Raw genomic sequence first — 27,486 nt, 5'->3', positions numbered from 1 at the left:
ATGTGCATTATTTAAAAACATTTCTTCTAAAATACTTGCTTTTGAGGGTAACAAATCATTTGCTTGATGACATTATTTTAGTTATAAATGGTGACATATTAAAGCAATGGAAAGTGCAGAGCCCTTCCTTATCATATGGCATAGAGTCACCTATGTTATGTGGGAGGGATAATTCGTATACGTTTCTGGAAGTCTGAATTTATGCTTTTTCAAAAATGCGATTACCCCATATTTTTGATTAATCATTCCTTTCATAGCATATATTGTTTATGTTACTTTAACATGCATTCTTGAGAAAGTTATCATATTGATGAAATATATTGAATCAAATCATGTCCGTATGCCAATCTCTTTTTACTTAAGCTTATCCTTTCGCTTATATTCTTTTTCCATTTCATACCTACACATTTAATAATAATAATAATAATAATAATAATAATAATAATAATAATAATAATAATAATAACTTATTGTAGCTTACATGAACATTTCAAGATTTTAACCCTATGAACTCATCATAATCAGTTTTTTTTATTAATGCCAGATAGTAGTCCAGAATTAAGTGAGGAAAGAAAAAAACTAAAGGTGAGGTAGATAGGGTGACTAGTTTGCAGTAGTCTTTGTACGTATATACACCTATAAAAATCACAACACTCTCATCATTCCTGTGATTCTATGACAACTACATGTATATTTCAGACTGCTCTAATCTTCACTATAAAGGTCTACATAAGCTTAACATGAATTCAACTTTATTTTAATGAAAAAATATATATATATATATATATATATATATATATATATATGTGTGTGTGTGTGTGTGTGTGTGTGTGTGTGCGTGCAAGTGTGTGACATTAAGAAATATAAAGACCTGTATGAGAGAAAATAGTTAATTCTCAAAAGAATTCCCCATTGGTTACCTGTTGGCAGACTCCGCAAAAGAATCTGGTTGGTGCGTAAACCCAATAGTTTGGTGCGACGGAAGAGGTTAATGCAGAAAGCATCATAATAAAAAGACTGAGAATATGAATTGGTTTTCGTCCAAAATGATCTGCAAGTGATGGGAAAAGGAGAGCTCCAGCACCTTGTCCAGCAATGAAAAGGGATTGTGTCATTTCTCCCAGTCCTGCCTTCGAACAGACGAGGTCCCACTAGGAAACAGAAAATAGAATGTATTGTCAAAGTTATTGTAATAAATAAATAGAAAATAATTTTCTTCATAAATGTAAGCATAAATTCATATGAATCAGTATAGTATGACTTTTTAACCGGCTTGATTCTGCTTCTAGAATCAGGTAATAACATGAAGATTCCCAACATCCATGGTTAAATTGATGCTATGAAGCTGAGAGGATTTTAACTTGACATGTCCAGAGCTTCAGTCCGTGCAGTATCCACTTCACCACTGCCACCTCCCAATTCTCTTAATAAATCAGCCAGCTTCAAGGTTTTAAAACACAGAAAAATAACAAGAAAATCAACAAACATTTACTTACTTCTGTTACAATGGATGTATGTAAAGGTTCATCGTACGTGAAACCATTTACACAAGGAAGTGTTTTTAAATAATATGAGCTGTTAATGGAATTGTTATAGACACCAATACTGCACGAGCCATAGTTGAGAGATAAATTCTCATCATCTTGTGTATATTCGGAGATCTGAAGATCCGTGAGATTTTTACACGTATTCTGTGGTGGATATCCTAAAAAAGAGAAAAGAAGATAAATTCAGATTTCACTAAGACATTTGTGCAGAGAAAAAATAAAATTAGATTAGTACAAGTAGTTATAATAAACCGAAATCAGTACCGATAAAATTCTGTTTATTGCTTATTCATGGAAAAGTATTTTATCTGTGATTTAAGAATGTACTGTTTTTTATTTATTTATTTGTGAAAAGTTCTGTTTTATGTTTCTTTGTGAAAAAGTTTAACTTTTAAAATATAGGAAATTATTTTTATTTCAAATTATTAACTTATATTATTCATTTGTTTACCTGGAAAAATGTTCTACATACGAGTTACGTTTGGGCCTTCGAAATAACGGTTTCTATCTTTCTCTCTCTCTCTCTGTCTATGTGTAGCTCTCTGTGTGGATGTGTGCATGTGTGTGTTTGTGCACATGCTTTTTGTGTGCGTTTGTGTTAAACTAAGTGTGCTGGTGTGTCGAAGAATTGAAAAAAAAAACAAAAAAAAACAATGGATCTGTTTCATGTAGTAAGGATTGCAAGATGAGTAGTGTGCGAAATGTTAGTTGAAAAAGTAATGCATGTTCGTTTATTTACGAATAGTCGTATTCTGGAATTAGTGATTTGTTTACTCTCAGTCAAAGAGATTAGCTGGATGTCTGTAAGGGTGAAATTATTATTTTTCTAACAGGAAAAGGAAAGGTAATAGTATATGTATGAGTCCGCGAGGCAGTTACATAGGCAGACTGGACAGTATATGTGCAGTGCGAATAATATTTCCCGGTGTTGAGTGGGGTCGGTGGGAGTCCTTTTTTTTGTGAGGGAAAATTACAAACTACTTCCTCTGTAGGTCTTGATGATAGTGTTGATGACGTTCCTAGGATGGCGTATAGCATTTTATTATAATGAATAAATATGTATGAAACAGTGTTTTACAGTTACATAAGATGGTGGATAATAGTTTAGACGTATTCATTTTGTGTGACGTAATCCCTCATTGGGGAGCTTTAGATCCCCCCAGAGGCCTGGGGAGGGCCGAATAGCTATGCTAAGATAGCTTTTGACCGATCCCGGGTAATGGCAGGTGCCTCGGGAATTTAGGGTGGATAAATATAGATATATTTTAATTCATTGTCAAAATAGATATATTTGCTTTTTGATTGAAAAAACCTGAGATATTTTGTTATTTAGGAAAAACTCAACAACAGGAAATGTGAGGATGTTAGAAGAACATATTGTACTGGCTGAGTGATGGGTGGTGACCTTAAAGTTATGGGATTTTAATCTTGAATTGGGTCTCAGATCGTTGGGGGTTAACGTGATTTGATTGGCTGGGGAGACTTCCACCCCACCCACATCGGGTCGATACGCTCTAAAATTAGTCAGATTGCTTGTTGATTTTGGGGAGAACAGATCATATAGAAACCACCATTCCCTGGAGAGGGGACTCCTCTACTTCCTCATCCACCCGTCTGCCGCTGTCTGTGAAGAAATTTGAGACTTTGAAAAACTTACTAAGAACTGAATGATATTTGTAAAAACATTTGTACATAAGTTTATGAAAATGAACTCTGTAGACTAGAGTACACGAGTTTGTTTTTCTTTCTGCCTGCGGCTTCGATATTCACTTTCAGCATACAGGATTCAATGTAACAACCCTCAGAGAAGACTAGACGACACAAGCCGAGATTTCCAGATAAACAGGGGTCCTAACCAGCTTCATCAGTGAGGGGTTATATTTGTATGTGACATCTATTATTGCAAACCTATGCTAATTTCGAACAGAGGGAAATTTCTGCAATCAAATTATATATATATATATATATATATATATATATATATATATATCTATATATATATATAAGATATCTGTGTTCCTATTTACTTGTCTCCTCACAAGACAAAATTAGAGATAAGGTCTGTTTTTATTGTAGAAAATATTCGGTGTCCCACTTAAAAACAAGCATTTTGGATGGGGCAAAAAATAAATTGTCCTAGTCGATAAGCCAACCAAAGATAGAGCAGATACTACACTTTGAAAATATTTATTCGCCATAAAATAACAAAGTACACGTTTTTGCAACTTAGGCATAATGCTCTCAAAGTATGGGGAGTGTGTGTGTGTGTGTGTGTGTGTGTGTGTGTGTGATAATTCACTGTGCATCCCACTCTTAACTAGACACATTTTAACCCGTTCTCCTTTTATTCTTTCACCATTTGTCTATCACTTTCACTTCAGCAGTCACCATAATACCACATTCACGCTATAGACTACTCTATTTAAAATATCCTCAATCATTTAAACTGAATTTATTTACAATTTAATTGTAAAAATGATGGGATGTGAGACAATTAAACACACCCAAAAGAAAGAAAAACCGTTTCTAAGTGTAGACTGTCCACTATTTTCCAGTTAGTTTAAAACAAGCAGGTCGATCTGTAAGTGGGAGTAACGCTTAAGTGGGAGTAAAGAAATAAGGGAGGAGTTTGGAAATGACCTAGAACCATGTATGCCACGGTCAGGCACGAAACACATACTCATACTTAATTCCTATTTTTTTAATTCCATAGGATATAATCTTTTACTATCATATCTAATTTTAACCATAAGTTGATGCTACAGAATAAAATCAAATCCTGACAAGAAAAGAATTACTACACTTTAATCTCAGCCTTGAAGTCAGAAAGCACATGGTGTGTTTCTATAACGTTATCATATAAAATACTTTAGGAAATGGTGAAATGTATACAATAAGCAAATAAAAAATTGCTTTTGTAAACAAAAATTTTTTTTTTCTTTTAGCAAAAGAGTCACTTTTCATTTAGCAAGGCTCGTCTTTTAACTGAGACGTAATATCAGGAATACTCTGAAGGAGTGCAACTGAATAAAGACCAACAACACCAAGAGTAAATATTAAATATATCTGTGTGTAAGTTAAGAATACTTTTTTTTTAAATTTCTATGTTTCAGACAAACCCCAGTTAATCACAGACCTAAACCAAATTGCTCATCAAAAGTGTGTCACTACAAGTAGCATCTTCAATTAACAACACCCTTCCTTTAAAAGATAAAATGGTATTCCAATGTGGTGGCTGATCAAGCTATATGGGTTCCGTTTAGGAAAAGCACCCAGCTGCAAAAAAATATGTTATTATATTTTTGTCCAAACAACTTATTTTAGTTAAAAACCATGTACACAAAAAAGGTCTTGCTAAGGAAGAAGGTAAATCAACATCATTTTCTAGTCAAAGGACAGGGTTTATGAATTTTAGTTATTTTTCTTCCATAGTTAGTCTCTTTCTCTACTTGCTTATAAAGATTATGACCGCATTTCTTCAGCCTAGTTCTAGCAAGTTTCATCATACACATGAAATGCTGAAATCAAAACTCAGCCAAAAAATATATAGTCACCATCTTTATAAACAAGTAAAAAAATAGACTAACTAAAGAAAGGCGATATGTTATAAAACTGAAAATACTATAAATTTGAGTTATTGTCATTTCTTAGTAAGCCTCCTTCTCGATTTGTACAAAATATAGTTTTTACTACAACATAGTTTTAAGTGAAAATAAATAGTTTTTGGGAGAAATACGTTTAAATCCATTTCACTCTAAATGATTTACATAACTGGAGAAGCAATCAAAGATAAATTAAAATTAAATGATTAATATTAATTAGGTTATTTTTACTTTGGGATGGCAACATGTCATATGAAGGAAGATAACTAATTTCAACTTATTTTTAATTTTTTTTAACAATTTATTTTTTGGTTATATTGAAGTGCTTAGTTTTAAGATGGCTGCCATTAAAACAGCGTTATGAGTTTTAGTTTTATTTCAATTTGTTTCAATTAATTCAATATTTTTCTTAAATAAAACAATCATTTTATGAAAAGAAAAACACATTTTCTTCCTTCAAAATAAGACCGATTGAACTTTAAAGAAATTAGGTTTAATGTTGAATTTTTTCCATTCAATCAAATGTTTAATTAAATTATTAATTAAGCTTTAATTTTTTTACATGCAAATCTGAGTGAATAATATGAAAAAATCAAAGCCAACAAATATACAACAAATAACTTTAGATAAAATTTATTTTTCCAACTAATTAAAAGGAGAAAATAAAAACAAAAAGTAATAAGACTTCAGTGATTTCCGAAAAGTAGTAGCAGCCATTTTGGATGGTGAGTCTAACGATAGATGATTTGAACAAAATCTCATATTGAAAAGAAAATGCTTTAAAACACGTTTAAACACAAAATGCTATTGCTCACATAAATCATTATTTCAGTTGCTTTCATTGAAATAAGTGAGAAGGTGACGGTGGCTAAGTGGTTAATGACATGGACTGACAATCTGGGTGTGCCAAGTGTGAATTCAGTAGTTCTACAAAAACATTTTCACTTAGGATGTTGCCAACCTTCATGTAGTCCCTCCTGTAAGTACCCAATGTCTTTCTAGAAAGAATTCTAACTAGAAATATAACCCTAATGCCCTCTCTTGTCCGAGGACCGGGCCGCATCCGTCGCTAACCTGGTTCACGGGAGCATACTTGTGATGTACTTCTGGCCGTGTTCATCGCTCCCAGCTCGTAGGACTATAGATGCAACCCAGCAGGGCTACATTCTTACTTGTCTAGTGGTGGACCGCCCAAGGGTGACCAGACTCCCACTGGTCACTGGAAAATATCTTTCTGCTGCTCAGGGCACGCGAAATGTGCATGACCTTAAGTTCGATCAGCTGTCACTCTAGCTTTGTTCTGGATCCAGTCTATCTCTTTCATCATCTGGCGTCAGGGCATACCTGAAATAAACTGCATCTTCATTCAGGCCAGCAATCGAGAAAGAAAGAAAAACTCTTGTTCATTTTCATAAAAACCAACAAAATAATTATTCATAAATCGTTCTACACTTGTTTAAAGTCAAGTTCTTTGATCCAAGCTTTATGATGCAGGTTGTATAACTTAAGTTCCTCTAATTAATTTCACAGCGAAGAACAAGAGCCTTTCAATTTAGCTCTCATGAGGGTTTCGCCCCCCACCCAGGTGAGGTGAGAGCGATGTGGACGCCTCGATGCCAGCCAGTAAAAGGACTCAACTCTAAAAAGCCAATCGTTTTTATAAAACTGGCCTCTTCTCACCTCTGTCATATTGAAGATTACTTTTCTTTTCTTTTTTCTGAACCTCTTTTTTTTCTCTATCCCATTATCTTATTCCTTTTCTTCTCTTGTGAACTCCTTTCTCTATCCCCTTATTTTATTCTTTTCATTTTCTATTTTCTTGTGCCCCTCTTCTTCCTCTTTCATGACCATATCTCTCCCTAGGTTCAATTTATTCATTTATCTGTCCAACTAACTTATCACCTTTTTTTCGTTTGAAATAACTATAATTTGTGATCTTGCAATATCTTTGTAATCATGGCCACATCGGTAAAAGGGTTTGGTTGCTAACATCAGTTATGTGAGTTCTTGCCCGGCGTGCGTTGGTTTTTTTTTTCTTTTGCTTACAAAATTTTGCTTTTGGTTTCGCTTCTGGCTGATGGCACACAATATTTTGCATCCACATGCTTTTACAATTTTTTTTTTTTTTACAACTGGGCAGCCCCCCCCCCCGTGCCCCGGTTGTCACATTTTTCCCCCCTCCCTCCTCCGCTATCACAATTTATCACATTTAAGCGGCTTTTATGACCGGGCAACGCTCCTCTAGGCTGTCACAATTTTTTTTAAGACTGAGCAACCACCCTCCGACGACGTTGTCACAATTTTTTTGCTCCCAAATCCGCTGCCACAATTTTTCTTTACGATCATGCAATGCGAAGCGATTGTAATGTCCACCCACTGTTATAATTTTTTTTATAACATGGTGTCCCCTGCTAGTCTAATAAAAGGCAAAATGAGCGTGAGCATTTGTGTATGCCTACGAGAGGCTTTTTGCATCGGGCTTCTCGCGTTGGTTAAAGTTCCGCAAGAAGTTTTTGCATACTTCCCATATCGTAATATCTCAGATTCGCAAACAGACACCGTCTGTATAATTATTTTGATTGAGTTAAACAAAATTCTCACCGTGGTGTTTATTTTCTTTTTTGTATAATAAAGCGAAACTATTCGAACGTAAATGACACTTGGCTGGCTTTGGGCCGGGGCTGCTTCTATTAAATTAAGTTAATTGGTCCTTGGTCAATGTAGAGGAAACTCTTCATACTGAGACAATTACTATTTTTTTTTATTTTGGATAGTGCCATATATATATATATATATATATATATATATATATACATATATATATATATATATATATATATATATATATATATATATATATATATATATATATATATATATATATATACTAGGAGAAGTACCCGTCGTTGACTGTGTTTAAAAACAGCCTACAGAAAATGGACTGTAATTAATGAAAGTATGATAGGTTATGAAAAGGAGGGATTGTAAAGAGATAGGTTTTGATACTCAAAAATTTTACCCTAAGCAAAATATGATGAAAGTAAAGATAATTTTCGCGAAAATATATTTTTTATATAAACTTTGTTTTCATTCGTAACCAAGAGTGACCAACAAAATGGTGTTTCCTTACAAAGAGAAAATGTTATATAGATAATAATATAAATATACAAAAAATAAATGTTACCATAGTCAATAAAAGTTACTTTTATGGTAGAAAAGTTCATTGGTTTGTATTTTTAAGTAGTTTGTAAAAAATGTTTTTTTTTAATTCACGAACCGGTTTAAAAAAATCAAAATGGCAGCGACTTTTAAATGGAGAGCTCTGTTTTCAATTTGAAGGAGGGGCACCTAAGCATTCTGTGTTAACAATTTAAGAGAGGTCCGTCAACATAAGGAATATTTATAAACATATTTTAATGTTTTCCATTATTTTGTGCTTGAGGAATATTAGAATATGGCATGTGTAGTTTATATAAAAATTCATTTAAGTAGTTATCACCTCAAATTTCGTTTTAATTTCGGTTCGCTGAAATTATTTCAAGTAAAAAGCATTAAAAACTATTTCAAAATAACAAAAAAACATGAAATGAACTTTTATTGACTATGGTAACATTTATTTCTTGTATATTCATTTTTTTTGGGTAGCCATTTGTTGGCTTTTCTGCTAAACACTCTTACTAAATAATATCGACGAAATATTGAAAAATAAAGAAACAAAAACAGTTTTGAAAAATAATGAAGCTTTACTTACTTTAGTAAAATAATCCAAAATAGCGAAATGGGATATTAAAAAACTAAACACGTAATTACTTTAGTTTTTTAAAGCAAAGAATCGATATAAATATGAATAAGAAGAAAATGGCACCCTTTTTAGGCAGAACAGCTTCGTTTCATATTAATTTATTTTTATTTCGGACTATTATTCTCATCTTTATTAGTGGTTGTTTTCATCTTTATTGGTTGTTGGTTTTCACGATGTTTTGGCCAACTATTCCTCTGGCCTTCGTCTGGTGGTAACCGCAACAGATAGGAACTTCGAATCTCCTGACTGCATTCTCAGCAATCACTGCCATCCGTAGTTGTTGTCATCTCACCACGTTTTGGCCAAGTAAACCTCTGGCACGCTTTGGGTAGGATTGAAACCGCTATCTTGAGTCAATGTCCATCTGCAACCGTAGAGATTCAACGTCTCTATCAACTACGCCACAGGCTCCGAAGGGCGATCAAGGTTGGATTCTTTGATCTTATGAATCCACGTTTATTTATTATCTGATCTTCCATAGTAGGGTCCATGCCGATTGGTATACATATTATTCCTTAATTGGAATTCATTTTTGAGATTAGCATTATATATATAAATTAATATATATAATGCTCATCTCAAAAATGAATTCCAATTAAGGAATAATATATATAGCTTTCAGTTTTACAGTATTGAACGGTGTAGTATTGCGCCGTCGGATTTAGGGTTGTACTATTGTAATATAAAGAACATGCAGAAAGGGTCGTAATCAACTGAATTCCTTCTAGTACACTGACAAAAAAAAAGCTCAAACAGATATATAAATAAAAATAAAAAGGTTATGCAAATGTTTATAAAAAGACACATAATCGCGTGTGCAGGATTTTTTCCTTCTTTTGACACGATAACAAGTAACGTTCTTGTTTTTTTATTATTTATCTATTTATCTATTTTCGAAAGAGTGCCACGTGCAAGTGGAGAAGGAAAAAAACAGAGTTAGGCAAAATTTGTGTAGAGAATTGTCTAAAGTTCCGACATTTTTTTTGTTTTCACTTTAATAAGAACGAGAATTTATGACGTAAATTTGATTCAACTCAAAAAAATAAATAAAAGCTAACGTGAATTAAGATTAAAGTGAAGGTGTTATTGTGGACCCTCACCCCTTTTAAAAAAACCTTGTTAAACTTTGTGACATATTTACATTCTACGGAGGTCAGTCGTGAACGAACACCAAATAATTTTATTATACCATATTTCTTCAAACTGAAACATAATTATGAAAGTATACTTACGCAAATAGATATAAATAGTCTTTGTTAAAGCTTGTGCCATATTTCCATGGAGTACGGGCGCGAACGCAGACCCCACAATTTTATTATACCATCTCTATTTAAGTTGAAACATACTTATCAAAGTATTCTTATGTACATCTATATCAAAAACCCTTGTAAACGTTTTTTTTCATTTTTTATTTCCATACTTTGGGGGTCAAGCACGAACGCAGACCCCACAATTTTTATGAATCACCGTTTTGCCAGATCAAACATACCCATTCCTGATCCTCGATACATCTTCTATCATTATATGTTTTTTTTTTTTTTTTAATTACATTTTCACCCCAAACAAGGCACATTGCCACTTTGGTGTAGGGGGCTACTATCAGGGGAAACAACTACTGGGGTACTATGTAGGGATTTGGGCAGCAAGATGTTGGTTCACGTTGCACTTTAACTTCTGCATGTCATTACAGTTGGGGAAGCAGTGACCTGGAATGGAATTCCAAAGTCTAGCGGTTCTGGGGAAGAAACTACTAGAGTAGAAAGATCTTTTACATCTAGGGATCTCTACAGTGTGGGGGTGGGATTTTGCAGCTTGTCGGGTCTGTCGAGGGTGTTCACGTCGTGGGGGCGCAAGTGCTTGCAGTTCATCAGAGCATTCATCATTAAAATACTTGTAGAACAGGCAGAGGGATGCAAAGTTTCGTCGATGGGACAGAGGCTGAAGCTTTGATGCCAGTTGAGGGCCTATCAGATTTGCGACTCTCTTTTGAACCTTGTCAAGGAGCGAGAGACTAGTAGCCGATGCACCAGCCCAAATATGACAGCAATGCTTTATACATGGGCGAATGGTTGCCTTATAGAGGTACAGGATACTTTCGGGTGTTAGTAGTTTTCTAGCACAGTAGAGAGAGCCCACCTTCTTTGCAGGGGCCCTAGCAATGCCCTCGATGTAATTGTTCCAACTCATGTTTCCTGTGAACATTAGGCCAAGGAGCTTGAAAGACGTACTCTCAGATAAAGAGTCGTTGGCCATTGCTATAGGTGGTAGAGAAAGTTTCTTGTAATTATTTAATGAAACTAGTTTAGTCTTGGCGGCATTGAACGTGACCATCCATTTTTGTCCCCATTCCACTACTGATTGCAGAGATTACAGTTAGGATGTCTGTTGTGGAACGGGCTTGTCTAAATCCATATTGTTGGTCAGTTAGAAGTTTAGCATCTGTAAGGTGATGGACTAGAGCATGGTTAATTAAGGTCTCAAATATTTTGGCAAAAAGTGGGAGGAGGCTAATGGGGTGATAATTTAATGGGTCAGTTCTTTCACCAGAATTCTTGAATACTGGTACCACAGAAGCAGTTTTCCAACAGCCCGGAAAGCAAGATTCATTAAGGCATTTGTTGTAGAGTTTGGAGAGAACTGGAGCTACTTCGGCTGAGCACTTTTTTAATAGCACATTAATTGTATAGTATATTAATTGATATGATATATCGACCATTATTATATATTATTAAAATATATTCTTAACATTAACCTATGATATGTTTTTTAATTTCAATAAATAAATAAATTATAAAATATTAAATTCAATAATTTCAAAATAGATTATAATATATTGTTTGCTTGATTTATTATTCTTTAATAATAAATTAAGTTAAATACTAATTATCTCCCTTGCATTGTTTTAATTAAAGAAATAAGATCATCTCCCCCTTACTTTCTTCAATTTTGAATTTACCGTTTTCGGTCAAACGTATTCTAACCGATATAAAATATTCCATTAGCGTTCTTTTCAAAACTTAACATTTCATAAGTTGAACAGCTACAATTAACATCCATATGAATGCTTTGTCGTTAATTATTGATTTCAAAAGGCGAAGAATTAAAAGGTAAATAATTATATATATATATATATATATGTGTGTATGTATGTGTGTGTATGTATATATATATATGTATATATATATATGTATATATGTATATATATATGTGTATATATATATATATATATAGTTGTGTGTCTTTGTATTTAATTTTTAAGCTTTATTAGAAATATATTATCATAATGTTATATTTAAACCAAATTCAGATTTATAATTTTATTCTATTTTATTTCTATCTTTAACCCATATTAATTTACTTATCAAGTAAATACATACCTTTTATTTTAATTTTTTTCAGATACATCTGCCTTACTTTAAATGCTAGGTTTATTTATGGTATCTTTTACATATACTAAAAACCCTTACCAATACTTTTGATGAGGAAACTTTGTTTTTTTTTATAATACTATATGTAAAAATTATTGAAATTAAACTATAACTGGATATGCTTATTAATAAAAATTTTGATCATCAATATTATTGTTAATATTAATTGATCTGATATATCGACCATTATTATATATTATTAAAATATATTCTTAGCCTTAACCTATGATATTTTTTGATTTCAATAAATAAATAAATTATAAAATATTAAATTCAATAATTTCAAAATAGATTATAATATTTTGTTTGCTTGATTTATTATTCCTTAATAATAAATTAAATACTAATTATCTCCCTTGCATTGTTTAATTAAAGAAATAAGAGCATCTTCCTCTTTCTTTCTTCAGTTTTAAATTTAGCGTTTTAATCAAACGTATGCTAACCGATATAAAATATTCCATTAGCGTTCTTTTTGACAATTTATCATTTCATAAGTTGAAAAGCTATAATAAACATCCATATGAATGCTTTGACCTTAATTACTGATTTCAAAAGGCGAAGAATTAAAAGGTAAATAATTATATATATATATATATATATGTATATATATATATATATATATATATATATATATATATATATGTGTGTGTGTGTGTGTGTGTGTGTGTGTGTGTGTCTGTGTGTCTATGAATTTTATTAGAAATATATTATTATAATATTGTATTTAAACCAAATTCAGATTTATAATTTTATTCTATTATATTTCTATCTTTAACCCATATTAATTTGCTTATAAATATGCTATATGTTATATTATATATATATATATATTATATACATTATATATTATATGTTATATTATATATATATATATATTATATATATTATATATTATATGTTATATTATGTATATATATATTATATATATTATATATTATATGTTATATTATATATATATATATATTATATATATTATATATGTTATATTATGTATATATATTATATATATTATATTATATATTATATGTTATATTATATATATATTATATATTTGTTATATTACATATATATTATATATATTGTATATGATGTTATATTGTATATATATGTATATTATATATATTATATATTATATTATATATATATGTATATTATATATATTATATATTATATGTTATATTATATATATATTATATATTATATGCATATTATATATTATATATATTATATATATTATACACACACACACACACGCACACACACACACACACATATATATATATATTAGTAAGTTGTGAAAATATATGATAATTAAGATACACAGAATCTTTCACGTTTCATTTCCATAAGGAATCATCAAACTAAAATATGGGCGATCCTGTGTAGCTTAATTACCATATAATTCGATTTTCAATTGCTACCTTGCTCTACTCATGTATTGAGGACTATTAATACATCTAAAACCAAGCTCCTATCAGCATCAACGCTCTGATCCCCATCTGGCATCAATTGAAATGGATGGCTCTCGTCTAAGGGAAGCTCCATGTTTTGATAAGCTTCTGGGCTTGACCTTTACTCCTGACCTGAAATGGAACACGTACATCAAGTCAGTTGCCAAGGTCACTGGAAAAATGGTAGGATCCTTCTACCGCTCCCGAAGATATCTAACTGCTGATGCAATTCTCTATCTATATAAAAGCCAAGTACGTCTAAGGATGGAGTACTGCTGCCACATCTGGGCAGGAGCTGATAAAAACAGCCTATCCTGCCTTGACAGAGTACAAAATAGGCTTCGTGGCTTATTGGGATTCCCTTTTCTCTTCCCTGCAACCTCTCTCCCACAGGAGAGACGTTGCGAGCCTGTCTTTGTTTTATCGTTTTCTCATGACAAGTGCTCGTCTGAGCTCCAATCTCTGCCCCCCTCTCGCCAATCTTTCATGACAAATACCCGTCTAGTTGAAACCACTGCCAAAAAATTTCCCCACTCTTTATCTGTGCTAAAACCAAAACGTAGATTCCATGAACAAAGCTTCTTAGAACTGCACGCCAGTGAAATTCACTTCTGTTTGTCTGTTTCCCACCTGACTACAACCTGGATGTCTTCAAGTCCAGCATAAATAAATTTCTGATAAACCACCCCCTTAAGTAAGACACTTTATCAAATCTCCAATACTAACGATTACTATGATACTATCCAATTGATTACTGTACATGCAATAACCCTTATCCCCGAGTGGCATCCGGGCATTGATAATTGGTGACTACCTTGTAAAAAAAAACAAACAAAAAAAAAAACTCAGTAATTCTGTAATCTCCAAACTTTAAATATCCTTTCACTTATGTATCCTTTCACTTATGTATTTTGCATTCTTAAAATCTTTTTTCATTATCTTTTATGCAAATATGATTCGCTTCATATGTTGAAGTTTCAATTTATGCACTAAACAGCAGGATCATAGTTTAACTATAAATAATATCTTGCTAATATCTTTCTTCTAAAGAGAAAAGGCATTCTTTGAAACTCTGCAGAATAATGAATTTTCTAAAAATTCATTGTTTCTTGTTGAATAATAATTTTTTTGTAAATCATAATTTACAGAGTTTTGATATATATATATATATATATATATATATATATATATATATATATAGATATAGTTTCCAGCGTCTACTAGAAACTGAAAGTATCGATGGAAGAATAATGTATAGTGACAACTGAAATAAACATATATGCTCTTACACAAGTAGACTGAGCACTCTGATTACGTCTCACGATATATATATATATATATATATATATATATATATATATATATATATATATATATATGTTATAATATGTCATAAGAACAGAACAATAACTTTTATATATATATATATATATATATATATATATATATATATATATATATATATGAGACTATTTAAGATTGTGTGACATGTTATGACATCAAAGTGCAAACTATGAGTAAATAGCAAATTTAGCAATAGCGTCAAACCAGCGTTGATGCGTAGCAGTCGAAGCTTCTCTTATTTGATAAACCACGTGACAATGGACGTGGCACACGACACTCCTAGTTTCATTTCCACTTTCAATGGAGCCAGAACAGTGGGTTGCTTCAATGAGAGTGATGGAATAGTGGGTAGGGAGGAGTCACAACCCCCTTTTTCATCTTCTCTGTTTTAACTATCATCTCAAGTGATCTTCACAAGCACTTGTCACTCCCTTCCCCCTCTCTCTTTTCCGACTCATTTTATCTATCTCTTTCCTTCTCTCTATGTATATTTGAAAGTGGCATGTGCAATGGTTACAATGGAATTGGCCTGCTGAGTAGGAGTTATGTATTAGGTTTATTGCATTAACTTTACTAATATTCTTGAGAAGGCTTGAATTTATATATCCCCCATCTAGCCAGGGATTAAATAGTAGGATAAACTACGTCTTGGTTTCGCAACTGGTATAGGAGAAAGAAAATCTATATAATAATATTAGTCTTTTCCTTCACATTGTTTCCAATCGTTCTGGATTTCTTGCTACGGAATCCAAGAAAAGCTGGTTGAGGTTGAGAATTGTACAAAATTGCTTCAGTATAGACTGTTCAGGTTCATTTATAGAGATATTCGGCTTTCCCTTATGTATATATATATATATATATATATATATATATATATATATATATATATATATATATATATATATATATGTGTGTTTCTTGGCTAAAAATAATAAATTTATTTACATTTGACAAATACAAAATAAAAGAATGTAAAATGATAGGTGTTATTATATCTAAAATTTTTATATTTCGAGGGTTCTCTGCTCTTTATCCAAAAATTGTATTATTTGATATCAAAAAATGAATGAAAATGAAACCGTTGTGAAAAACTGGACATTATTAACGTTGTTTCATGTTAATTCTTTGTCTTAGCATGCAAGTAAGTCCACATTAATTCTCTCTACTGAATGGCAAAAGCGGTGTCATTTTTATGTGCGTTCGTCTCGTTATAAATTAGCGTAAAGAGCAAAAAATTCATTTACACAATCAAGTTTCATGAAAAAAAAATATTCTTGTCAGTCTGTAAAATAATTATACATATTAAAAACTCTCACATTTATGTTCAGAACAGTTTTGTATATGTAATGTTTTATAATTCATTTTTTTTCATAAATATTTGAGCAGAATTTAGTATTTATTAAAATGTATTTGTTGTTATGCAGTATATGACCTTTTTGGTTGAAATATTTGGCTACTTGGGGGTATGATGTGTTATATCTAATTGCGCGTTTCTGGTTATTAAATCTGAAAGACAATTTTTCTCGCCTATATATCCTCTATTTAGACATTTTGTACACAAGATGTAACATATGATATTGGGACTATCACAGGTAAGATGTGAGAGTTGTATTAGGATAGCATATATTTGGAACTGTAAAGGGAAAACCTGTGATTAAATGTTGACAAATTGGATATCTAAGTTTATTCCATGTATAGTTAGTATGCTGTGTTGTGTTGTGTAAGATTTTTTTTAATAAATTAGGTGATTGTGTTTTAGCATTAATGCGTGGTTTCTAAAAAATACAATCGTGTCTGAAATCTAATAAAAGAATTGTAAAATTTCTAATTAAGAGAATGAGTAAGTATATGAATATGTTGACCGGGAATATCGGGTGAGAATGTGTTTTTTATGTAATGAGTTGTTTGCCTATGATTACTCTCTTGTAACTGATCTAATAAGTGTTTTAAGGAAGTAGCAATTATTTTATTAATTTATGACATGGAAATTCCACAGTAGTTGAAAAATTTTAAAACACATTACAAATAAAATAAATAAAAAATAAAATAAAACAAATAACGACGAATTTAAAACAATTTTTATCAAATTATTTTTTAACCTTTTAAAACTAACTTTTTGTGTCTGCGTGTGTCTCTAATATTTAAGGTAGTATTTTGTAAAAAAAACGTGTCTTGAAGTTGTAGTTCTACTTTAGTGATGTTTTTATTAGGCTTGTAATGATAAAACAACGATTATAATATTTGCCAGTTGTAATGGTGATAAAAATTCTAGTTAGTGTTCCGAAATTCATAATGATTGGTTGAACATATCGAACTTTATTAATATAGATACAATTTTATTCTATTAATATGAAATGCATTTTTATTTTATTAAGATTGAATGCACCCAATTAAAGATAACAAACTTATAATATAATTAGTTAAATAAAACAAATTGAAGTGCATAGAATTCCTTACTCAATCCCGACAATACCGAGACATTTTTTAAAATTCAGTTTTCACCCCAAACAAGGCATAGCGCTACTTTAAAGTAGGGGACTACTATCGGGGGCATAAGTTGCAGGGACATTATGAAGGGATATAAGCAGCAAGATGTCTGTTCACATTACACTTGAACTTCTGCATGTCAGTACAGTTGGGAAAATAGAATCCTGGCAGGGAGTTCGAAAGTCTAGTAGTTCTGGGGAAGAAACTATTGGAGCAGAAGTCTTTCTTACACCTAGGGATCTCTACTGTGTAGGTGTGGGATTTAGCTGCTTGTTGGGTTTGTCAGGGTTATTTATGTCGAGAGGGTACAAGTGCTTGTAGTTCGTCAGAACATTCACCATTAAAATACTTGTAGAACAGGCAGAGGGATGCAACATTTCGTTGATGGGACAGAGATTGAATCTTGGATCAGGACCTATCAGGTTGGCGACTCTCTTTTGAACCTTGTCCAGGAGTGAAAGACTAGTAGCAGATGCACCAACCCAAATGTGACAACGGTACTCCATACATGGGCGAATGGTGGCCTTAGAGAGGTACAGGATACTTTTAGGCGTAAGTAGCTTTCTAGCAGTAGAGAGAGCCTACCTTCTTTGCAGCAGCCTGTTTTCCCCTTGTGCCTGTTATAGAGTCGTCAGCAATATACCCATCTCAGAGACAATTTTATCATGGAGGTAATTTATGAATATTAGGAATAATAAGGGCCCAAGGATAGGCCCCTGAGGTACTCCCGTATTTATATCATATTGTTTAGATGTACGGCCGTCGAGGACAACCTGGATTCTTCTCTTATTTAAGAAGGATTTAATTATATTATGTATTCTTCCAGTGATACCATATAATCTGATTTTCATGAGAAGACCATCATGCCATACCCTGTCAAAAGTCTTAGATATATCGAGAACTACCGCACTACCCTCCCCTGCTTTCTCCAGTGAATGGTATATACGTTCAGAGATTACAGTTAGGATATCTGCTGTGGCTTGCCTAAATCCATATTGTTGGTCAATCAGAAGTTTAGCAGCTGTAAGGTGATGTACTAGAGCTTGATTAATTATGGACTCAAATATTTTGGTAAAAAATCAGATGAGGCTAATGGGGCGATAATTTAATGGGTCAGTTCTTTCGCATGAATTCTGAAAAACTGGTACCACAGAAGCAGTTTTCCAGTAGTCAGGAAAGCAAGATTCGTTAAGGCATTTGTTGTAAAGTTTGGAGAAAACTGGAGCCACCTCGGCAGAGCAGTTTTTTTAATAGCATGGCCGGGATGAGATTGGGTCCACATGCTTTGAATGTGTCTAGGTTTTTTATGATACCATAAACCTGAAAGAGGTGATTTTCAGATCATTTAGTGTGGCATCTGTCTGCAAAGGAAAGTCAAGGAGGGAGTGGTTTGCTGGATCCAATGTGGAGTTTGAGACAAACTGACTGGCAAGCATGTTAGCCTTTTTGGTTGCTGTGCAAACAACCTCATAATTGTTTGATAGTGGGTGAATTGTTGATTGCCCATTATTTACCACACTGTTGTAGATTTTCCAAAAAGCACGGGTTCCTAATTTCTGTGCTTCGATGCGTTTTCTGGTGGTTTCAGTATATTCTCTCTTAGCTGTCGCTATTTCTCTCTTACAATTACTTCTAGCTTCTATAAACTTTTATTTGTTTGAACTGGACTTATGTTAGTTAAATCTGTGGTATGCATGCTGCCTTTGAGCATGGCAGTTGCACATGTAGAAGTAAATCTTTGGGGAGAGTGGGGCTCGCTATAGAATTTCTGCATGGGAACATGTGCTTCAATTGCCATTTTGAACCATGCAGTGATCTCATTTGCACACTGTTTAGCGGGAAGAGGAAAGATATTTCCCCATGGGGCATCTCTGATGAGATCCCTGATAACTTTCCAGTCAGATTTTTAAAAATACCTCGTCATTTTGAGCCATGGCTCTTTCAGTTTTGAGTCGAGATTTTAGGGCGATTTCTACCATTATCACAGCGTGATCAGCATTCCCAAGTGGACTGTGGGCATTTGTTACACAATCATCGGGAACTGTGGTCAGAAATAGATCTAGAAGTGAGGCATGTTGGTCTTGCTCGTCTGGAAAACGTGTCGGAAATGTAACCATCTGTGATGGGGAATAATATATAGAAAAGCTATGCATTGTGCTACCATCTGCGCTTGTGTAAGTGGAGAATCCAAGCCAGTTACTGTAGCGGACATTGAAGTCACCAAATACATGTACCTGTGCACTAGTATTGAGGGAAAGTGCTGTATCTATGCTGTCCGAGACATTGTTAATTATTGTATAGTCCTGGGTCGAGGGAGAGCAGCAAAGAAAATATAAGTAGCTAATGTTATCTTGCATGTTACGTCTGAGCACATAAAGGCTTGGTCGTCTGATTCTAATTTTGTTTCTCTAGTCAAGGGCAGGGTGTTTCGAATATAGACTCTAACTCCGTGCATATGTCTGAGTCTTTATGGCAGAGTGGGAGATAATCAGGCATGTTAAAGTGGTTGTACGGAATGGAGGAGTGTAGATTAGTTTGACTTAGTGCTAAGATATTCGGGGGGTTTACTAGCAGAAATGATTCAACATCATCTAAATTAGTTCTAAGCCCGCGGATAAACTTTCAATATATATTAATGATCTGTTTCTGGAAACGATGATTGATGAGAGGACAGTTCTAGGACAGTTGACTTAATGTCATTAAGTAAATAAATGCTATGAATTTTTTTGTCATCCTTGGCTTAATATTTCATTTTCTGACGTGTCGAAACTTATAATGGGTATAATAGGCAGCATTATGCTGATACGATTATAGTCTGAAAGCAATAAATTACTCTTGTAAACTCTTATGCATTTTACGAAATTGTTACGATGTACAGCAGCATGGAAGTAAACAGCGAAGATTTAACAAATGATATGAACTGAAGAAAAGAAGAAAATGTGTTTCTTAATGTTGTAGATAAGGATCTCCCCCCCTCTCTCTCTCTCTCTCTCTCTCTCTTTCTACTCGTATAATTTGTGTGCGTGTGTTGATATTTATATTAAAAATCCTTTTTCTATTTATTTAAAAAGAAAACACAACTTTGTTATATATGAGTCGTGGAATTTCATTCATCCGCAAAAGTTCTAGCTAATTTGCATATTCTTTTAAACATTTATTGTAATTAATTCCATTTTTTTTTGTTTTCTTATGGGATGATCAGTTAACTATTATGAGTAATTATATTCATGCAAATATTCTGCATGATTTATACTTGTGTCACATTTACATAAAAAGTTTATAGTAAACACAAACCCTTTTCTATATATATTTATGTATGCGTATATATATGTTTAAAAAATTTTGCCTACCAAACTCATCTGTCGGTTTTTGATATACAGACATAAAACTTAATATATAGGCTATTCGAATCCATGCAAAACTTATATATTTGTGTTTTAACCGGGGAATATGGGTAAAAAAATGTGAAAATTAAAAAAAAAAAATAGAATTTGCCAAATGAAGGTCAAACGGCGGCATTACAAATATGCATGCGGAACGTAATAGCTATTGGTTCATGTTTTAATTTTAAGTTTTGCGCCAAATATGTCTTCATAACTCGGGCAGTAACGTCAAATAAAACGTAAATCGTAAGCTAGATGTTTTGGTTTCGATTCTCGGTGATGGCGCACGGGTCATTTTTTTTTAAAACTATATAAACCATTATTATATATTTGGTCCAATATAATCTCTTTATATATAAAATGAACTCATGTTTCCCCTCTGATTTTGACCTTAATAGGATTAAAAACCAAGACATTTCATACAAATGTAATATGCACAAACTGTAGCACAATATAGGTGTGTTATAGGTGTGTTATTGACTTCCTCGATAATCATAGATTCATATATTCTATCTGCTGAGAATTCACGACCAAGTCGGTTAAGGTCAATGGAAGTGGTAAAATATTTTCTTTCTAATAAATTCCTCCTTCACCTGCCACCACTTAACACCGTTGCGGAATCATCCACAAGAGACAGTTATAAAGGAACACCGGTTTGCGTTTTCTTTACTTCATAGTTGCTTAAAAAACTGGAATGGAATTTTAATTCTACTGGGTTATTGATGCCATTTTTTTTCACTTTATTTCGATTTGTAGTTGATTAAAAAAACTGGAATGGACTGGGTGAAACGCACCATGAAGTTAACCGAACCAAAGGGTTATTTATGCCATTCTTTTTATCGCTTCATTTCGTTTTGTAGTTGATTAAAAAAACTGGAATGGACTGGGTGAAATGAAATGGAGGAGAAAAAAAGCGGGAGAAAAGATTCAAAGTTCCCCAAAGAGAAACAATGCGTTGGATGTTTCTTTTTGCCGGCACAAAGAAGGTTGACGCACCGCAATAGAGACAGACTCCAAAATCTTTAAATGGTTTTTGGAGTCCGCTCTATGTAGCACCTCATAATAATTTTTTTCTCCTCCCTCGTTGTGCCAATATTTTAATCGTTTTTAAACGTTAATAAATTTATTTTAGTGTCCCCGTACTTTTGGCACATTTAATAAGTTCCCCATTAGAACTCTTTATTTTTCGACACAATATTATTTTGTACGCTATCGATTTTTCTCCTGACGAGATGATAGCCGAAACAGCTCTCGAGAAACTTCTGCTTACTATTAAAAAAAAAAAAAAAAAAAAAAAAAAAAAAATATATATATATATATATATATATATATATATGTGTGTGTGTGTGTGTGTGTGTGTGTGTGTGTCCTTATCAATATGATTCTAATTGCAAAATAACGGAATTTTCTCTTTTCATATTTTTAAAAATTACTGTATTTACTCAGTAAACAAGTTTGGGGTCATAAGTACTAATTCGTGAAGTATTGATCCGGAAATTCAGTAACTATCCATCACTAGTACTTTTGATCTTTTCAATTGTTTTCGTGAATTGGTTTGTTTTATTTTCAGTATATTGTTGTCTTTATTATTTTACATGGTAATATTGGTAGAAGAATGCACGCATACACACTCGCGCACGTATTGGTGCAAAAATAGTTATCCACCGACACGTGCTTCGTCGTCTATTAATTATTAGCATGACTGAATCTAGCGAGATTCGCTATATATATATATATATATATATATATATATATATATATATATATATATATATATATATATATATATATATATAATGATAAAAAAGTATATTATGACAGTGGCATGCAGAGGTTTATTGATAGCAGGCCATGCCCCAAATATTCAAATATGTCCTCATACTGAAAAATATTGAGAAGGGCCGATGTCATATATAAAATGATCTCGATTGTACCTTGCTAGTACAGCTTCAATTGGAAATTAACAGAACACCCCCAAAACAATGATTTTACTCTCACAACTTACAGCACTATCTAAATCATACTTCACAAAACTATGTATACATTTCTCCCCCGTTTAAAAAAAAAAATTATATTTATTCCGAACAAAGTGCCTTTCTCAAATACGTATTCCCAAAAAGACTTTAATAAACATTTTCATTCTCTGTTTATTAAGTCCCCTCACTCACCTCATATCATCAGAGGATTATAATCAAATATACGGATTTCCGTGTAAAACAATCTTTAATTTCCATTAAATTATTACAACAACATTTCTCTATATAAATTTATTGCATTTAACAGACAATTCTACAAAACTGCATTTTTCCAAATGCTCGAAAATCAGTAACCCATAAAAATTTATAAATAATATACCGAGATATCGCGTTTAGACGCTTCCGTATTTTTTATATCGATAATATGTATTCGCTTTTAATTTTCAATGAATTCCGTATTTTCCGAAACTATCATTTTCTTTGCCATAATTGATGCTATTCTACTAATTAGTAGGTACATTTTATTTCATTAACATTTCAGATGATTTACACAAACTTGAAATAAATGATTATTTTCTTGACAATGTAACCCAGATCTGGCTTTTGATTTATTTACCACGTGAATATAAACATGTTTCTGTCTACTCTTTTTCGCTTTTAAACTTACAAAACATAAACGTTAAACTTTTAATTCAATTCCAATAATGATACTTGATCTTTTGACACATCGGTCAGTTCAAGAGAAATGCTTCTATATTGCGTCAATTTTTCTAACTTCCGTCCTAATTGCCGTGTCAGTAAAATGCGCTATTGAACATCACCTGTCAAAACACATTATCTTCCTTATTTCGTACTTGTTCTTCGTTTATTTTCATGATTACAAAATAAATTACTATTTCTAACAGTTTATCAACAGACACCTTTGTTTTCATATTTAAACCTTCAACAAACCAAAAATAAAAAAATAATAAATAAATAAATAAATAAATAACTTTTCTTTCTACATAATTTACTAACTAGCATTGCAGAATACTTAGACGACTTTTTATTATTTCGTTTTTTTCTTCTCTTTTTACTTTAAGGTTTTCAAAACAAAATTGCACCGACACATTCCGACCAGAACTATTATATTTAAGTATATTTTACGACCGGGCAATGCCGGTCGGCGTGTTATATATATATATATATTTATATATATATATATATATATATATATATATAGTAAGTTATAAAATATATATGGCGATTAAGCTACACTGAATATTCAGCGTTTCATCCACTCTATGACTCTTCAGGCTTATAAGCCTGAAGAGTCCTAGAGTGGATGAAACGCGGAATATTCAGTGTTGTTTAATCGCCATATATATTTTATAACTTACTAACTAGCTCTACCTACGTATTGAGCACTTTTGAAGTAAATACTTAAAGTTTACGCATAAATTTATACTTTCGTATATTAATTTTATGTGAGTAAATTAAGTAGTTATATATATATATATATATATATATATATATATATATATATATATATATATATACACACACACACACACACACACACACACACACGTGTATGTGTCATGATATTAATATTTAGGACAGTCCGCTATCTTTTATGGAAAATGTTTTGATAAAATATAATCAATTTTTACTAAAACACTCTATGTACATCAGAAACCTTTGCAAATGTTGTTCATTGCATCATTTTTCTTTTCGTTTAATTCGTCTTTCTTCAGCTATGGACAATTCTTTTCACGTGTTCTGCAATATTGCGTGAAATTATACGTCGAAATAGCTCTTTGCTATTATTTTTATAATTTTGTAAAATATGAGATATTTGTTCATAAGGAAGATAAGTTACTGTTCTACCTACATGGATAAACGTTTTTATTCGTTGTATTCCTAGCGTGTTTCCTTTTAGTGTTTATGTTTCTAAAAAGTTAATAAACAGAAATATCGCTAAAAATTAATTCAACTTGGATAACCTATAAAGGAAAGAAAGCAACACGTTCTGTTGTGTACGTTGATCTAACAACGCAAAAAGTAATATAACTTGAAAATCCTATGCCAACACATGACGTACCTTCCAGGTTTTGTGCGCTATTGGTAAACTTGTAAAGTTGTCTGTGGGCGCCTTATTTCATCGTATAGTTTTACGGAAGCGAAGAAATCTGGTAGATAGTATTTTGATCCGTTCGGGCTACCGTACAGGTCACCGTATAGTAGGTGTGTTCGTATTTAGAAGCGTAGAAATAGAATCTTGGATATGTGGAACAAATTCGATTTAATTTTTAGTCAGTAAAAATAGTTGCTAAAAGATCAAACTTGAAAAAGAAATGGAATTCACTCGGCGTAAGTCGACAGAAAATGTTATTATACACATGCGCTAATATACATTTAAACGTTAAAGTCAAATTTTAATGTTTTCTTATTTATCTGGCGGTATTTTACGACCAAGTCACGTCGGGTAGCCTGCTATTCTGTACACACACACACACACACACACACACACACACACACACACACACACACACACACACATATATATATATGTATATACTGTAGAGTGTTTGAATTACTTACTCGACATCCATCTCGGGTGTCTTCTATCTCTCTGTACAAGAGTTTGCCAGGACAATCTGACATGAGTATACTTCATCCTACAAGTAAATTCTAACGAAATAGTCTAAGTAACATAATATTCGAAACCAAAATAAGAGTCTCTTTCGGCACGGCTATACGCTGGTTAATATGAGGAATGGTGCACTTTCTATTAGTGATGTGTTATCAAATAACACCACTTCACTGTATACTACAGCATGATAGATATGAATGAGGAAATAACTTATACCAAGATCTCATCTTGGTATAAGTTATTTCCTCAATCATCTCTATCGTTTCCTGAGGAAGTCCCTCGAAAATAGGGACGAAACGTTAAAAATTTCTTAACAAGGCCGCAGTGTACCTGCTTTTATTTCACACACACACACACACACACACACACACACACACACACACACACACACACACACACACACACACACACACACACACACACACACACACACAGAGATATATTTGTTTTATTTTAATACGTATTTCTTAGAATATATATATGCATATATATGTATGTGTGTGTGTGCATGTGTGCGTGTGTGATGTTCATGTACATAGTCAATGACCCTTGCATAATTAAACATGTCTGCATTATGTGTGTGCTTTATCCTTGACATTGTAATTTATACATCGTAAATACGGTAACACCCAGACTTATTATGGCCCTATAAATATATGTATATAAAGCAAGTTTAATATATATGTGCGCGTAATTTGGTTTGTGTGTGTGTGTGTGTGTGTGTGTGTGATTTTCATTAAGCTCTCCTTTCACACAAACATATCCATGTATCTTATTGAGGATTACACTTATTACTGGATTATTAGATTACTACACTAATTAATCTTCTATTATCAGTACACACATATACACACATACCTATATATATATATATATATATATATATATATATATATATATATATATATATATATATATATATGCTTATATTTATATAATAAAACTATTTATATATATATATATATGTATATATATATATACATATTCATTTGTTTGTATATATATGCATATATATAATAGGATAACTATATGTTTGTATGTCTATGTATATATGTATGTGTGTACACTGATATAAGTTTATTATAATTGCTTGACATTGTTTATGTTTTCTATATATTCGTGTATTACAAATAAATAACGGCAACACACAAACCATATTTTTATCGCCAAATTACCAAGTAAACTGCGTAGTCTGTATCGATTTTACACTGACACACACATATATTAGAGGCGACGAAATTGACAACTCTATTTTCTATGACTAAAGATTTGATAACTATGGATTATTTTTTCGGCAATACATCACAGAGAGACTGATACCTAAGCAGCGTGTTCAAATAGTGCAAATTTATTTTGAAAATCATTTTGAAAAAATTGATAAACGAATAATTTCACGAAATGGACTTGTCAACTGGGCACCTGGTTCGTGCTATTTAACGATATTAGATTATTTTCTTTGGTATGTGTAAAGCCCATGTCTATGCTGAGAAACCAGGCACAGTAGACCAGTTGGAAGACAACATTCGACGTGTTATTGTCGAAATATAGCCTAAATTAATGCATAAGTTTGTGAAAATTTGACATATAGATTACGCCATATATGCGCGAGCCGCAATGGCCATAATGTTCGAAATTGTATTTAAATTATAAATTACAAAACTTAATCTTTGGAATAAGCCACATATTTGTACAATATAATTATTTTTTCTGTGATTTATTTTAATTTACAGTTCGCCGCCTCTAAAATTATCCTTTATCTATCTATCTATCTATCTATCTATCTATCTATCTATATGTATATATATATACATATAACATATATGTATATACA

General features: G+C 32.2%; 1 protein-coding gene across 1 annotated transcript in view; it reads right to left on the bottom strand.

The window, feature by feature from the left end:
• LOC145260399 (organic cation transporter protein-like) overlaps positions 1-27,486 on the bottom strand; it is a 140,593-nt gene that overhangs the window by 61,014 nt on the left and 52,093 nt on the right. The window contains exons 2-3 of the mRNA XM_080118373.1: positions 1,497-1,705; positions 921-1,151 (exon numbers count right to left, since the gene is read on the bottom strand). Of these exons, the coding sequence (XP_079974499.1) occupies positions 921-1,151; positions 1,497-1,705 (440 nt within the window). The remainder of the gene's footprint in view (positions 1-920; positions 1,152-1,496; positions 1,706-27,486) is intronic.

This window comes from Euprymna scolopes, chromosome 36 (assembly GCF_053919585.1).
Source record: "Euprymna scolopes isolate OS-2025 chromosome 36, ASM5391958v1, whole genome shotgun sequence".
Classification (NCBI taxonomy): Eukaryota; Metazoa; Mollusca; class Cephalopoda; order Sepiida; family Sepiolidae; genus Euprymna; species Euprymna scolopes.
This window is presented reverse-complemented; position numbering and strand designations above follow the sequence as displayed.